At 45.4% G+C, this 16,222-nt stretch overlaps 1 protein-coding gene and 1 non-coding gene across 2 annotated transcripts in view; both read right to left on the minus strand.

Annotated features, from left to right (window-relative positions):
• Nucleotides 1-1,336: 1,336 nt before the first annotated feature.
• On the minus strand, nucleotides 1,337-1,408 carry Trnaw-cca (transfer RNA tryptophan (anticodon CCA)). The gene has a single exon. It is a non-coding gene; the product is annotated as a tRNA-Trp (tRNA).
• Nucleotides 1,409-2,966: 1,558 nt separating this feature from the next.
• LOC135822819 (ribosome biogenesis protein bop1-like) overlaps nucleotides 2,967-16,222 on the minus strand; it is a 26,280-nt gene continuing 13,024 nt past the window's right edge. The window contains exons 17-24 of the mRNA XM_065335657.1: nucleotides 15,797-15,857; nucleotides 14,889-14,944; nucleotides 14,025-14,099; nucleotides 9,946-10,048; nucleotides 9,382-9,466; nucleotides 5,670-5,777; nucleotides 5,480-5,550; nucleotides 2,967-3,629 (exon numbers count right to left, since the gene is read on the minus strand). Of these exons, the coding sequence (XP_065191729.1) occupies nucleotides 3,547-3,629; nucleotides 5,480-5,550; nucleotides 5,670-5,777; nucleotides 9,382-9,466; nucleotides 9,946-10,048; nucleotides 14,025-14,099; nucleotides 14,889-14,944; nucleotides 15,797-15,857 (642 nt within the window). The 3' untranslated portion in view covers nucleotides 2,967-3,546. The remainder of the gene's footprint in view (nucleotides 3,630-5,479; nucleotides 5,551-5,669; nucleotides 5,778-9,381; nucleotides 9,467-9,945; nucleotides 10,049-14,024; nucleotides 14,100-14,888; nucleotides 14,945-15,796; nucleotides 15,858-16,222) is intronic.

The raw sequence follows: 16,222 nt of genomic DNA on the forward strand, positions 1-16,222 counted from the left end.
TTCGCTGCATGTGCGGCTATTGTGCCTACGACTACGAGGCTATGTAACGACGTTACGTCGTTGTCCAGGCCAGGGCAGCACTAGTACTTAGTAGTAGAATGGCTAGTCATCTGTATTGTAATACCAAGAGTGTTTAGTATCTACTCAGGCTTGGTAATACTACTACTGCTGCCCCGGACTGCTATCATAGTCAGTCTGTGCAAGACTAGCTGCTTGATTATAGATCTACATACCCGGTAATCATTGCACGACTACGAGTCCGACTCTACGACTCGTACGAGCTACGAGTCGTGTAGCGATCTGGATTTTATTGTCCACTTTTCTTCATTCGTACGAGGTGATTCGTCATTATTTAACACGAAAGTAAAATAGCCTTCCGTAGGGTTCGAGGTGTGAATCTTTCCATTTCTTCCTCTAAAAATGTAATACTGATGTCCTTGGATTGCAATGTTGGGTTTCTCATTCACATAATCCTTGGTGTTGGGAAGCAGGTGGCAGTTGAAAAATGGCAATTTTTCCGCATATTATTTGTTGTGGTCATTTCTTAACATCATGGTAAAATAGGCCTTAGCAGCACAATTTCAAGTCAGTTTTCAATAGAAGGAGTCCCCACGTCTCCAAGATGGTCCAGCAAGACTGGATCAAGATCATGTTCATCCAAATACAAGCCATTCAAGCTTACATAGCAACAGGTGTATCACCCTGATTTCATGTGTAATTGTGATCAACATCTGTTAGCAAATTCAGTGATTGCCAATGTTTGGCCATTACTAGGGCCAACACACCGACATTCCTCCTTCCCAGGCGTCGTTTCCAGTATGTAACTATCATAATGCTTCCTATTCAGCTAAATATGTTGTCACTCGAGGTTGAAACCAGCGGCTATGACTGTCTTATACTCTATTTTACCGTAAACATCGCGCACATGCAGACTGAAAGCTCTTGCAATGTCACTTCCTGAAGGAATATCAGTCTCAATTTTGGAGGCGAACTTGACAGAACATTGGCAATGGCAATGGCAAAAAGAAATTTGAAGTGACTTTTTGCAGGTGCTTGCAATGAGATATTTTACCGATTTGTTAAGAAATGACTCAATGTTAAAAAATTACGAATCACCTCGTACATGTATTATAAAATTTCTAGGAGATTCATACAGTACAGGACTAGTAAGTAGTATATTAATAGCCTAGCCCTAGGTACATGATTGTATAGGCCGGTTTATACGACTCCCTGGTGTACATGTTGACTTCTTTTCTTTTCCACTGCATTGGTGGCGTACGTGATACGTATGGCGCCCGCGCCTATCTCCTGCCAATGGCAAGAAAAAAAGTTTTGGTGACCCCGACGTGATTCGAACACGCAACCTTCTGATCTGGAGTCAGACGCGCTACCGTTGCGCCACGGAGTCCCATAAGTTAGCCTCGTCCTCAGTGTTGATTATCAAGGAAGACTGGCATGCGCACAAGACTATTAAAAAAAAATCTTTTAGTTTTGTGAGCGAGCGAGGCAAATAAAAATGGGCATGTAGCCAGGTCTACTACTAGTACTACTAGATAAACGGTAAGCTCAGTAGGACTGAGTAGAGCACGTAGATCTGCTCACAATCGTCCTTTCCGGCTAAAATGTTGCCAAAGTCGAGTAGCCTGTGTTCGGTGATGTGGTGCTGATGAACATTGCATGCAGCCCAGGGAGCCCTACACATGTGTAGGGCTCCCTGATGCAGCCCGTACGAAATTGAATCGGGGCTCGGTTTGGACTTGGTGTCTGGCGACCGACGAACTGGTAGGATCTAGGATGGGGAGAAGATGTTGCCTTTCTCTCTTTTTTCACAATAATTATACCTTTATTATTACATGCAAGAGTCCATACGTTTATGCACTCTTGTTACATGTAATTCCACCCCTCAACTTATGAATATTTGAACCAGTTTACCTTATTATGTGTATTTCCTCAAATGCTTTTTAGGTACTACAGGTCAAATATGGTATTTGATGATTCCCTGGTTACTACATGTATACAGTACTGTAGACGTACTACATACATGTATCATTGTGAAGAGTACATACCCCCTATCATTAGAGAGGTTCTGCTATACGTGAAACATAGAGAAATCACGTAGAGAGCAGGTGTCTGGGTTAGAGTCTACGGCTTCGCGTGTTTTGGCTCCAGGTTTCTACGCGGAGATGACTCGGGTTCTCTACGTTAACGCGTTGTGGCACACGCAGAGAAAATGCGTACGGATTTGCTGGGTATAGATCAACTGCATGCAGAAAACTGCCAAATATGTAAGGGAAAATTCCCAGTACACATTCCACGAGACTTCTCTAGGTGAAACGTAGAGCAGAACAGGATTTCTTTACGTTACGGGAACGCGAAGAAAGTTCGCGTGATTCTTTGCGTCGCGTTCCCAAAACGTAGAGCAAACCTCCCTATTTTGAGATGGCAAAGTCGCGGCACAGTACGCCACACTAGCCAACTCGCGCTGTATACATACTATGATAGCGTCCATAAGCAGTTCCGCTGACTCCTCACCATAGCATATCACTCACATACCGGTAACCTTACGTTACTTGCTTTGGAGCATCATGCTGATGCAAGGCCTCCGGTCCTGATAGTACTCTTGGTTATACTTCTGATCGAATTGGTAAAATATGCAAGACTCACAGCAATAGACCATAAACACTAGTATGCAACTGTATTATGGGTCAGTGCGCATTGCACTACCTTCATTACGTAACTAACTACTTACCTGCATCACGCCCACAGGGCAAGTGTGGTGTTTGATTTTCCGCAGTGCGCTGACCAGGGAGTCGTCAAATATTTGACGACTCCCTGGCGCCGACTAGCTGAATGATTTTTTTGGAATGAAGGCAGAACGCTGCGCATCCGGCCCATAGAAAAGAGACCACAGTTGTATACTTGTGTTTACGGACTCTTGCTGATGCCAACTCAGTGTGGACAAGAGATGAGAACTGAAAGCTGCTATTCAGCCCATTATAAGCTTTTGAAGTAGCCTTCTGGAGATCTTGTCTTAGAAAGAAGAGTGAGTGCAGCTGTCTACCATGTACATCTACACTACGATAGATAGTCAGGACTCCAGAAGGATAATTGAAAAGCAACTGCTCAGTAAATGACCAGGAAAGAAAAATCAGCAAAACTGTGCATAGAATGTGCACAGCAAGTAGATAAAGCTTATACGGAGAACGAACATTCCAGAAAAGGGTTTATGGGGCATTACCATAGACTTTGAAGTGACACAATAGGTCACTCAGTCTGCCATGCTTGAAGCATTTCCAAGATACACTAGCACTGCGCACTTGCACCGTACTTCCGCGCTCAAAAGCACACATGCTTAAATCCGAACAACATGCGCTTTGGCGGGTGGAGATACGGTAGCTCATATCACAATCAGTCGTGGACACACACGGTTAGCATGACTAACATGACTGAAATGCCTTGGTCCATGTCTGGCTGCGCTGTGTAGCTTGGTAGCACAATGTACTGCTACCATAGTGAGGCCTTAGGGAGGCCAAGGTGAAGACAGTCTCATGAAAACAGTCGAATTGAGTTGTCTGCACCGGCTGAGAGGATCCATGGCTGACTAGGATGGAACTGGCAGTCAAACACACCTGCACGTACGCACACACGCACACACACACACACACACACACAAAAATACACACACACACATTCAAAATAAAAAATAATGTCTTGCTCTGTGCATGTCTGCTGAATTCATGGACAGACAGAAGAGGACCAGGGAAGGATGCAGGCACTTCAAACACTGATCACTACACCAAGTCTTGTATTCAGAACAGCCCTATGACTATGATCAGCATTGTCTGCGTATGATGCAACTAGTAGTATCATATGGGTACAGTGGACTTGATCAGGGAGGCCTACACATACGTAGGGCCCCCTGGGTTAGATGGCAGATGGTGACAGGTCATCCATATCTGTGTGCACATGTCTGCCACACAACCAACATGCCACCCCGGATATCTGAACAACCTTGAGCAAGCGGTTTCGATGGTGTGTTCTGATAATGCATAATACCGTTTCAATAATACAATACACCCGTACATGCACATAGTGATGGCCAAGTGATGTCTTTATTTCAATGTGCGTTTGAATTGTTGCCAAATGAGGTTACTTTTGTGTTTAAAGTGAGGTAGTAAGCAAGACACTCTAAAACGCATTGAGAAGACATACACATACATACATACACATACATACACATACCATACAGGGATGAATTTAGTGTCAAATTTTTGCATAGCAGTTTCTGCTATACGAAATCACAATTGTGTAGCAGTCAGTTTGATTTTGATTAGCATTATTCTTTGAAGGTTGGGTGTTTACCACATTGTCCTTCTTGATAGTGATGCCTGAAAGCCCATTTGCAAAAAAACCGACTGAAGCCTCCATGTGCACGCAGATTGAGAGTACCTGCACCACATACACTGCACTGTATGCATGTTACTTAACAGCGCAGGCTAGGCATGGACAGCTTGTATGTATCGCAATTTCCTGCTAGTCACGGTGACTTTTGAGTAGCAGTAGATCGATTTTGCATCGCAAACTGCGATGCGATACAGGATAAATTCATCCCTGCCATACATACACATACATACACATACACACACAGACATACACATACATACACATACATACACATACAAACAATGTAGTACGGTGTACATTATGCAGTGACTTGTGAGTCTGGATATTCGAGTTATTCGGATAACAGGGTAGGACTGTAATAGCATTCACGCTACAAAGAGCACAGTCATAACTCTCCAGAGTGTGCGACTCCACGTAACCTCTGTCACGTCTCATTTCCAGAATCGGGTCATTTGCATGATGAAATGTGCCTGGCAGTACACAAAACCCCATTGGCAATTGCACATCCGGGGCAGTTATGTACACGCATCATTTCGCGCACCTGACTACCCATACAAGTACATGTATGTACTGTAAAGCGACAAACTTTCGCGGTGCGCAAATTTAGCGTTTTCATAAATTGGGCTGGTTCACGATGAGAAAACTTTTGCGATTCTTTCTCTTCAGTCGGATCTTGTACTATCTACAATCAATGTACGGAGAGGTTTGCGGCGATTTATATTCGCGAATGTGTGATGGTGGCGAAAATAGTGAAATTTAATTTATAGCAAAAGTTTCTCACTTTACAGTAATCGGCGTTTGTCATAATTTGTTCAAACTTCACAAACAGCTTTGATATCATGTTGTCAATCTTCTTGAATCTTCACTTGCATGTGCATCGTCAGTGTTGTCAATCTTCTTGAGTCTTCACTTGCATGTGCATCGGCAGTCAATGAAGAGCTAAGAATATTCGCATTCGGGCGCGTGCATATCTGCGTTTTTTTAATGTGTACTTCAAAGTACAAGGACACGAAAAGGTTGTTGGCGAGTGTTCTGGCACAGTGCGAAGGATGGAATGGTAAAACACTACACTTACTTCTGCCATCAACAATGCCATGTCCTTTGAGCACCTTCACAGGCACAATGAGCGGGTTCTTCAGAAGATCACTGTGAAAAAACACCAAACATGAAAACGCAGAGTCAGTGCCAGGAGGCTACCATACATTGCTATGGAAAACACAGCTCTGGCCAAAAGAAGGGATTCTAGTATAATCATAAAGTCTTACCTATAAACCGTGCCATGACAAACAATGACAGAGCCGTCATCACTAGCTGAAGCAAACAGAGGATATCGCTTGTGGAACGCCACTTGACGAATAGCCTGTCGATGATGCCTACAAGCACATCCATAACACACAATACCCATATTTAGTTCACATCATAGACATGGACAAAGCAAGCATGGGAAAGGATTTGACATGACGTAACTACGAAACTGTTGGTCAGTCACCGACATGACTTTTCACAAAAAAATCACATCTGTTCAGTGTACGTCACAAAAAAAAAGGTTTGTGTCGAACTATAGTTACACCACGACGGCAGCAAAGGAGAGTATGCTGTGGACTATGTAGTCGGCCATCGAGAGTATAGAGTAAGTCATCTAGATGTCCATTTGTTTATTGCACTAGCTTCCAACCTGTGTTGCATGTGCCAAGAGGACAGAAAGAATTTCTTTTGAAGTGGAAATTATACTAATTTTACATAATACACAAAGGCACACAATGAAAACCTTGGCAAATTTATTCCGTTGTGACTCCGAGTTTCATGGCTGAACCAATCATCAGACAACGATAATGGAATAGGAGGCAGCGCTGGTATATCTAAGTGGAGAGAGGTGTGATAATACGATAGCGAGAGGAGTAATCGCGTGAATGTATACAGGGACGGGCTATTTCAGAGGCGGATGCAGTAGGCGCAGGTCTAGCACTAACAAGTACGCGCTTAATGTCGCTCACACACCACACACACACACACACACACACACACACACACACATACTAACACGCACACACATAGTAACACCCACACACACATACACACATACACGCACACACTAACACACACATACACTCACCCACAACACCCTAACTTGCACACGGGCGCACGCACACACAGGACACCCACCCACCCACAACACCCTAACTCGCACACGCACAAACACACGCACACACGCATATACACACACCTATAGACACATGTCCACACGTATACACAGGCATCTGCGTTCGTATGACAAATCTAAGCGCACACAAACTCCTGCAATCACGCGTCAAAAACCCCGCAGCGGTCATAGCTGTCTATGTAATAGGGGTGGCCAGCAGAAACTTGCGCTGGTGAGGGCATTTAGATACCAGCTCACTTCTCTTGTTTAGGGAGGTAGCTTTTGAAGCTTTCAGGATGTGGAACTTTTCGGTTAAGCATAGGCCACACTTCTTGCTGATGTTACTGTACGAAGGTGCTCTATCCTTGATCTCCCATCTGATGTCGAATCCGCGGTTCTCGTTTTTGAGATCCCAGATGTGCTTGGACAACTTAGTCGATGCGGCGTACTTTTCATGGTGGAAGTCCGAAGTGTGTTTGTTGTAGCGCTGCTTGAATGTGGTAGCAGTCATGCCGACGTAGGTCTTGACTTCGTTGGATGCTACATGTGCCTCGTACACGACGTCGGAAGACTGGCAGTCACCGTTGAGGGGGCACGACGCCTTGACCCGACAATTGCATGGCACAACTGGCGGTCGCGAGTGAAGTTTTGCAGCATTGTGCCCTTTGATAATCGACGCTACGTTCTTCATACAGCTGTAGCTTACTTTTGTTGTGTTCTTGTTAAACACCTTGTGTAGCGCCGACCCTTCAGGGAAGTGTTTCTTGACGAGGTATAGAAACTTTGCGCCAACGTTGGTTTTGACCGTGGTACTGTACGGCGGGTTAAACCAGATGATGTCGCGGCTGCGCCCTTTCTTCGCTTTTTTCTTCTTGTTGCTCGGTTCATCCTTGTATGTCATGGTTTTCGGGTGGCCACTTGAGGCCAGTGCATCCAATGCATCCAATGTAGCATCCAACGAAGTCAAGACCTACGTCGGCATGACTGCTACCACATTCAAGCAGCGCTACAACAAACACACTTCGGACTTCCGCCATGAAAAGTACGCCGCATCGACTAAGTTGTCCAAGCACATCTGGGATCTCAAAAACGAGAACCGCGGATTCGACATCAGATGGGAGATCAAGGATAGAGCACCTTCGTACAGTAACATCAGCAAGAAGTGTGGCCTATGCTTAACCGAAAAGTTCCACATCCTGAAAGCTTCAAAAGCTACCTCCCTAAACAAGAGAAGTGAGCTGGTATCTAAATGCCCTCACCAGCGCAAGTTTCTGCTGGCCACCCCTATTACATAGACAGCTATGACCGCTGCGGGGTTTTTGACGCGTGATTGCAGGAGTTTGTGTGCGCTTAGATTTGTCATACGAACGCAGATGCCTGTGTATACGTGTGGACATGTGTCTATAGGTGTGTGTATATGCGTGTGTGCGTGTGCGAGTTAGGGTGTTGTGGGTGGGTGGGTGTCCTGTGTGTGCGTGCGCCCGTGTGCAAGTTAGGGTGTTGTGGGTGAGTGTATGTGTGTGTTAGTGTGTGCGTGTATGTGTGTATGTGTGTGTGGGTGTTACTATGTGTGTGCGTGTTAGTATGTGTGTGTGTGTGTGTGTGTGTGTGTGTGTGTGTGTGTGTGTGTGTGTGTGTGTGTGTGTGGTGTGTGAGCGACATTAAGCGCGTACTTGTTAGTGCTAGACCTGCGCCTACTGCATCCGCCTCTGAAATAGCCCGTCCCTGTATACATTCACGCGATTACTCCTCTCGCTATCGTATTATCACACCTCTCTCCACTTAGATATACCAGCGCTGCCTCCTATTCCATTATCGTTGTCTGATGATTGGTTCAGCCATGAAACTCGGAGTCACAACGGAATAAATTTGCCAAGGTTTTCATTGTGTGCCTTTGTGTACGCCGCTCTGCCTGAATCAGGCATTGAGCACTCTTGCAGAACCAAAGCATATTGCCTCTGTAATTTTACATAATAATTATAGGCAGAATTGCAACGGGAACCTTGTCAGCACCTCACCCCAGAACTCCCAAGTCATGCACCCCGAAGTCCCACGAGTGGCAGCCATGGACGAAACTGTTTCAGTGCTGTGTGGGTGCATCAATGCCTCTTCGACATTGACCCTTCCTCAAACTAATGCTGTCCCAATGTCTCGTACTGTGTTTCATCATTTGGTGCCCTCCACTGACCCTGAAGCTCCATCGTTCAAGTAGACTTTGCAGAAAGATGCCGAACAACATGCAACGCCAGCAAACCGCAAGTACTCAGTAGCGGTGCAGGCATAGCTGACACACAAAGCCACACATACAGCATGCTTGGGTCGGCAGATGCTGAATCAGCGGGTGTCGTCATCTTCCTGCTGGTCTCAGATGTACTATGGTGCGTTATTTCGCATGAAGAGAATGATCATATGGCATTCTCCAGTGGTGGTATATGGCTTTCAAAGCTCCACATGGGTCTAGTGTGTTCTTTGACCTCGTGAAGTCCTTTCATGGAGTGTCCCGTCTTGACTGACCTGAGCAGAACACTATTTTGCAAAGCTTACATCCTGCCAGCTTCGGACTATTATGATGCCATGAGGTCTAGCCTATCGCTTGCGATAACTCGTTGGAGATCCGCGATCACCTCACTCTCTTTTAAAGAGTAAGGCGGTTGTGGAACTCCAACAAGGGACCACACCTATTCTTCACAATTCCTAATATACAATCTTGCTTACACCTGTCGCTATCTATCCATACTTATTCGCAATTTTTACCTAGGTAAAGTTGCACAGCATCTCATGGTTTACAACGGGAGAAGAGATCAAGTTGGGCACTGGGTGAGAGTTGCAGTACTCACCGTAATGTCTTGTACGGCTCAGTGGACAGGTCCATATCAAACCACGACAATTTGAGATCATAGCTGCCACAGATCACATTGTCACCTACAGGAAACACAACAAAAGAGAAAATATGTTACTTGAAACTGGACATAAACCAGTCAAATGGGCATATCATGCACATGTTGCAGACACATGCACTGGTAAATACCGCAATCAGTCAAATACTCAAGCACTGTACTAGTATTTTGAAAACAAAATAGAGCAGGTTTTCCTCAAGCTAGACAGAGAACGATTTCCTCGGTTGTGATCATGGTGAGCCGCCAAACAATGTTGCACAAGTTTTCCTTGGCAGTGATCACAACGAGCCCTCTATCTGCTACCAATGGGCGCCACATGGGTAAGTACTTGGCCTTTGTCACAGAGAAAGAAAGAAAGAAAGAGAGAGAGAGAGAGAGAGAGAGAGAGAGAGAGAGAGAGAGAGAGGGGGAGAGAGAGAAAGAGAGAGAGAGAGAGAGAGAGAGAGAGAGAGAGAGAGAGAGAGAGAGAGAGAGAGAGAGAGAGAGAGCAGACTGTACACTTACCTTGCGGATGGACAGCAAGACTGGATATCCACTTTGCACCCGGTGTTAGCTTCTTCTTCAGTTCATTCTTCTGCAAGTTATACACTCGAATAGAGCGTTGTGTCTGCATTGAAAGGGGAGAAACAAGCAAGGTCACTTCACTTTGTAAAAGGTTAGGTATCTCAAGGTTTGCAACTTTCAATCAAGGATCCCGGAATTTAGACAAAAATAGAAGATGATGGCTCAAGTGGGATTCAGAGAAGCATTTTGGCGATGCGATGGCCGCGAAACCGGGAAATCCACAAATCGCAATCTTGCAGCTCACGCAACGGTGACAACTGGCCAACCGCAGAAGTTGAGCTTGGCTCAACTTTCGCGATGCGATGTGCGATCTGGACTTTCTTTGCAGTAAAATTGTACGAAAGGTTCAAGAGTTGCTGTACGAGGTCATTTGCTATTTTTGGACACTCAATTAAATAGCACCCTATTATGTTGGTTTGTAAAATAAATTAATTTTTTTTCTTACTTTTCTATTGGCACACTTATGCTTTACCACCACCACACACACCTGAAGGCCTAGAGTTGAAGCGTGTGGCCACAACTTGACCTGATCGAAGGTGTCTTTTTCTACTGCTTTTTCAATGCGAGCAATTATTGGACAACTAAACGAGAGAGCTTGGAAGCTCAGGGCCCTGCGCTATGCTTTTATGCTTTTTTGCCTAGCTCATCGTACATGTTATAAGAACTGATGGGAATGTCTTTTTCGTTGATTGGCCACATCACTGTATTGCAAAAACGTTTCAATCGGTTTGCTTATGAGTTAGGCAAAAGTATTTGCAGAATTTATTGCGGATTGTTATTTCTCTAATAATCATCTACTTTTGTTTTGCTCCTTCTTTTCTTTTTATCTCCTTATATTGTAAATCAACAAATTTTGGCCGATGAGAAATAGAAACCTCTCTATTAGAGAGGTTAAGATGCACGTTATTTCCGACGTGACGCGCAGTTTCACGTCAAATTTGAAATCGATCGGTATTTTTGCTCTCACATGCATCCATTGCTCAATCATGCATCATTTGCCTATATGACAAACGTTGGCCTGCGATTTACTTTGGCCGGTTGGTACCAAGCGGCGAAATCAGCGAAATTAAATCGCCAGCGAACATTAGTTGATTTTAATACAGTGATCGGATTTTCTGGCCTTTTTGTAGTAATACATGTGCATTGACCTGTTGAGCCAATGACGACGCCGAATGCATGGTTGCCTGTGGAGCACATCACATAACTTTACAGTCTCCTAAAATACGTATCCTGTCCGACGGCAAAAGAGGCTGCAGATTTAGTTTTTCTGCGCGTCGACGGGATGTCTGCGACGCGAAAGTTCAGCTCGCGTTATTTGGCTCGCACGTCGAAAAATCAACGCGAGTGACCTGCTGCTCACGTCGAAATTTGGACATTACATAAATTTACAGTCTCCTATATAAAACGTATCCTGTTCGACGGCAAAAGAGGCTGCAGATTTAGTTTTTCTGCGCGTCGACGGGATGTCTGTCCTGACGTTTACTGGGACCGGCGCTGACTCTGCCGATCACGGACGTTCTGGACTCGACGAGATGTCTGTCCTGACGTTTCCTGGGATCGGCTTAGACTCGGCCGATCACGGGCGTTCTGGACTCAAAGGGATGTCTGTCCTGACGTTGCCTGGTACCGCCGGACTCTACCGATCACGGGCGTTCTGGAGTCGACGGGATCTCTCTTCCGACGTTTCCTGTGGCCGGCACTGAATCGCTCGTTCACGCTTATTTTGGAGACGACGGGATCTCTCTTCCAAAGTATGTTTATGCTGACGCATCCTATCACCTAATCGGCGTCTATTCTAATTTAATTTCCTCTTCGTCTCCCTATTTCTTTCCAAATCTCCCTCTACATCAGGGAGTCGTATACATAATACGACGAATATTGGTACGGTACGGGACAGATACAGGAGCCCGCAAATATTGTGGACAGCTGTTATGTACAATCCTGTAGAGCCTTTTGTAGTCACAGATACGGGACAGATACGGGACAGATACGGGATAGCTCCAGCCGTGACACAAACAAACAAACAAACACCAAATTAAAGCTGTGTGGACCCTGGCTAGCGCCAGACGTTACTGAAGTAACGTCTTCTGCATAGCTACGGGAATTAAATAGCATCTAGCAGCAGTCTGCAATGGTGTGGACAAGTAAACTTGCACAGGACATGAAAATGGGGTAAGGCTATGCCTATGAGACCGGCTGATATGAGTTCTAATGACAGGCCGTTCATAGCAAGCTTTTCAAGGTTTTTCAATGTGACACACAATTTAAAGGGTCACTCAAGGGTTTTCATGGACGTCATATTCAAGAACAGAGGAGAGCACTCCAGTGTGGCGCATCTCCTTCTCATATTTCGCAAAGAATGAAGGGCTAGCGCCGTAACTAGCCGCTGCGTCCTTCTTTGTTAGGAAGTGGTCACTGGTGCCAGGTGAGTGGAACGCTCGCACTGCTAAAAGAGATTTCTCCTGACCAGAACTCCTCCACAAATGCACGGGCTGAGAAGACGAGGAGACTCTTCCAGGCGGATTCAAGGTGAAAGACGTAGTCTCTGGGGCTGATGGAAGGGATACAACATCCCCCATGTCGACATTCTCTCCGTCATGCGACGTAGAGTTGACGGAATCCTCCATTATTTACTATTTAATCGAAATTTTCGAAATTACTCAATACATTACCTAAGAATAGTAAAGAAAATGCCCAGAAAGAAACGCCTTTCGCCGCTGAAAATAGGAAGGAAGAAACTTGAGGACCACACGAAGACACTCTTGTCAAGGATTTGTCCACCAAGGAAAGGGCAACGACTCAGGAGGACTCTACTTCCGTATTTAACTGATTTGTCCAAAAATTGCGAATCACCTCGTACCCAGCCATGCGAACGCCATGGTGATGTACTCACCTGCATTGACCTTTGGCTTTGAGGCGGCTCACCAGCAAGGTGGCGGCGTCGCATCACACTGCACGGTCGCAGATCGTGTCGCACCGTGCATTGCCTCGTAAAAAAGCTTCTCTGAATCCCGCTTGAAGGCGGTATAGAGTGGTGTTCACATCAGTTTGTCGTGTGACTACTAAACTCGTGTAGCAAGAGATCATGGCATGCGGATAGTGGAACTAGCTAGCATGGCCACCGACATCATGCGACACATAGATGCAGGGATTGAGCGGAGTTGGAACCAACATGGCTGTCCTGTATGGTCAAGTGATAGATGTGAAGCCACTCTCGCTGCCAGTGAAAGACAAACAGGTGCATTCAGGTGCTCAGGGAACCATCCAGGAGTACCTATCATTTTCTCTCTCTTCAAAACGAAGGTTTTCGCATTTTTTAGTCCCTACCCACCAAACTCACTGCTTCTGCATTAGGCCCCGGTCACACCGAGACAAAATAAAAAATAAGCGCTGTAGCGTTTTCCGCTGTTGTCATGACTATCATGGATGCAGCAGCAAAAAGTGCATGTTGAAGCTATGAAATATGGGCTATCTGGGCCCCGGACCCCGCACCTTTTCATAGCCACACAAATGTAGAATACCTTTCGACGCCCTTGGTCTCAGGGTTAATTTTGAGGATTCGCTCCTGATCATGGAGTGGACGGATGAGCTGGAAGTTGGGCTGATCGAGCTCGCTGATCGAGCTCTGGTACATGGTACCACAGTGAGAAGATCGAGTATAAAAATCTTCTTTCAAGCTTCTGCGCGCGTCGCAGTTTGAACAGTTTCCATGGTACTAGCTGAAAACGCTGCAGCGATTATCAGCGAGCAAGTACAATATGACCGAAATGAAACTATTTGCCTCAGCAGTGGAAAACACAGCTTTTTTTTGTATAGTCTCAGTGTGACTGGAGCCTAGAAATGAAATTGAGCAAAACTTCCATCTTCAGCACCATGAGTGTGAGAGGTGAATTATTTTCGAAAGAAGAGAGACTTGACTCGTTGCTCAAGCCCTACAGCATCAGCAGTGATATCAGCAGTGATATCAGCAACAGTCTCAGCAGTAGTATCAGCATCATGAGCAGCATCGGAATACTTACTGCCAGGAAGAAGAAGGGCATAGTTGGGTGGAAGAGGCAGCATTGCGGCAGGCCCTTCACGGTACCAAAGGTACACTAGAGAGAGGTATAGGCACACACACAATGCAAACAGCACACATGCACAGACACAATGCATATACACAGCACACATATACAGCACACATACACAATGCCCATACTCATTAGTACTAATCCATTGTACTTGTACTATACCTGCTCAAGTACTCGTACGTGTTCATCCATTATTCACCGTACTGCAAACCTGGACATGCACTTGAAGCAATACATCAAGGTGTGCGATACTCGTGATAAACATGTTCAATGGCTAAACGTTTTTGAACCCTTTCACTGCAAAGACTAGATAATATCAAGCAATTTATAAAAGTCGAGGCTGCCGTCCTTTCTCCACACAAGATGATCATGAACCTGGCCAAAGCGTACGGTAAAAAAAAGAGGGCACAGTGATTGTTTAGAAGCAGGCCCACGTCACTAACCGTACAGGCACCACTTGGTAGTCCAATGGCCGGGATGTTTTACAATGGGACTAACAAAATACGAGGGACTCAAAATTGTTGCTGTCCTTGACATCAACTAAGTAGTCCACGACACAGAGCAAGTCATGAACTTGCACTTCGAAGTACATGGAGTAAATTATCATGAAATAGACTGTTTTGCATGTATGCTGCTGTCAATCTCTGAACATCCTTACTTTGTTGTGCGAAAGCACAAAGCATAAGTTTAGAACAAGACTAAGACTGCATTGGAATTTAGCAGCACTTCAGTGCTACACATACAGCGTAGCACAGTGTCAGTAGGGATAAGACTACATGTAGTTGTGAAATACCATGCAGTCCAGTCATGTACCTGAGTGCGACGTTTACTAAGCTGGTGAAGGAAGACACTCTTCGATGGGTTGTTTTCTGAGACAAAGATGGTGAAAACAGAAAAGAAAGATCATTGTGCTCAAGACTGAAGTAAGAAACCAAACCCATACACACAAGAGAGAACATACAAAGCATCAACGTGATTAAGCACTTGTGTGTTAGTAACGGCTGGTCCAAAGACCCAGGTCCCTAGACCTAGACCATGCTTCAACACACAACTTGGGACTATCCAGCAGGTAGGTACACTGTACATGCAGCAGTTAAATCTTGAACACGTCTCCCTTTTCCGTGCTGGTCAAGTGAACTACTTCAGCGCATAAAAGATCATAACCGCCAGCTGTTGTTCTGCGTGCGCTGTGTGTGCTGTGTGTGTGTGCTTGTGAATGGTATCAATCTAGGGCCTGTGAGGAAAACTGAAGAGAGTGACATGCCATATCCATTGTCTAGTGTGTTTCAAGTTACGGAGGATTCTAACAAGCAGGCACCCTTCGGTCCTGAGCCTGGGCCCAGAGAAGAGAGGTTCTACTACAGTAAAACCTGTCAAGGCGACCACCTGTCCCAGAAGACCACTGCAACCAGGACCAAGGGATGCTTTTTCCAGTCAAAAGACCCTGGATAAGAAGACCACCTGGTATCAGAGACCAGATTTTGAAGGTCGCTTGAGCGCCGAGCGGTCGTCTTAGACAGGTTTCACTGTATTATATACGTGTGGTAAATCAATAGTACGGCTGACTGCGTTGTGTTACTTCACAATACCAGCAACGCCAGAGCAATCAAGATCCAGTTGCTAGCAGTGCAAGTAACACAATGACGCTTCCACTCTTCATTACGCAGTATGCAATACGTGCAGAGCCTGCAGCAACAAAAAGTATGTGCATGTACACTTACGGTCTTTGGAGAGACTGGCAAAGTAGTCGCCCTTGCCATGCCACGTCACCTGATCAATTGTCTACACATCCAACAAGAACAAGGATAACAGCAGCATATCAATTCTCTGGCCAGTGTTTATCAGGATGAGAAATGGTTCATCACTGGTCATGTACAAGTACATTGAATTCAAACAGGGAAAAGCCAGTTCAAATTGTTGCCCTGGAAAAATAAACATACTGAACTGTGCTCTCTGTCATAAACAAATATCACCATCTCTCAGACGCATCAGCAAGATTTCCATTGCAGTCGAGGAACGATAATCATGACTGTGCCTGTGGAGTAGCAGCCCACGATCTTTGTATGTGCTTGTTCTACATGTATACATGTGGGCTTTGGTGGTCCAATGGATCACGCCTCTCCGCTCACCGGTATTACACTGGGCAC

The sequence above is a fragment of the Sycon ciliatum genome, chromosome 1 (genome assembly GCF_964019385.1).
Source record: "Sycon ciliatum chromosome 1, ocSycCili1.1, whole genome shotgun sequence".
Classification (NCBI taxonomy): Eukaryota; Metazoa; Porifera; class Calcarea; order Leucosolenida; family Sycettidae; genus Sycon; species Sycon ciliatum.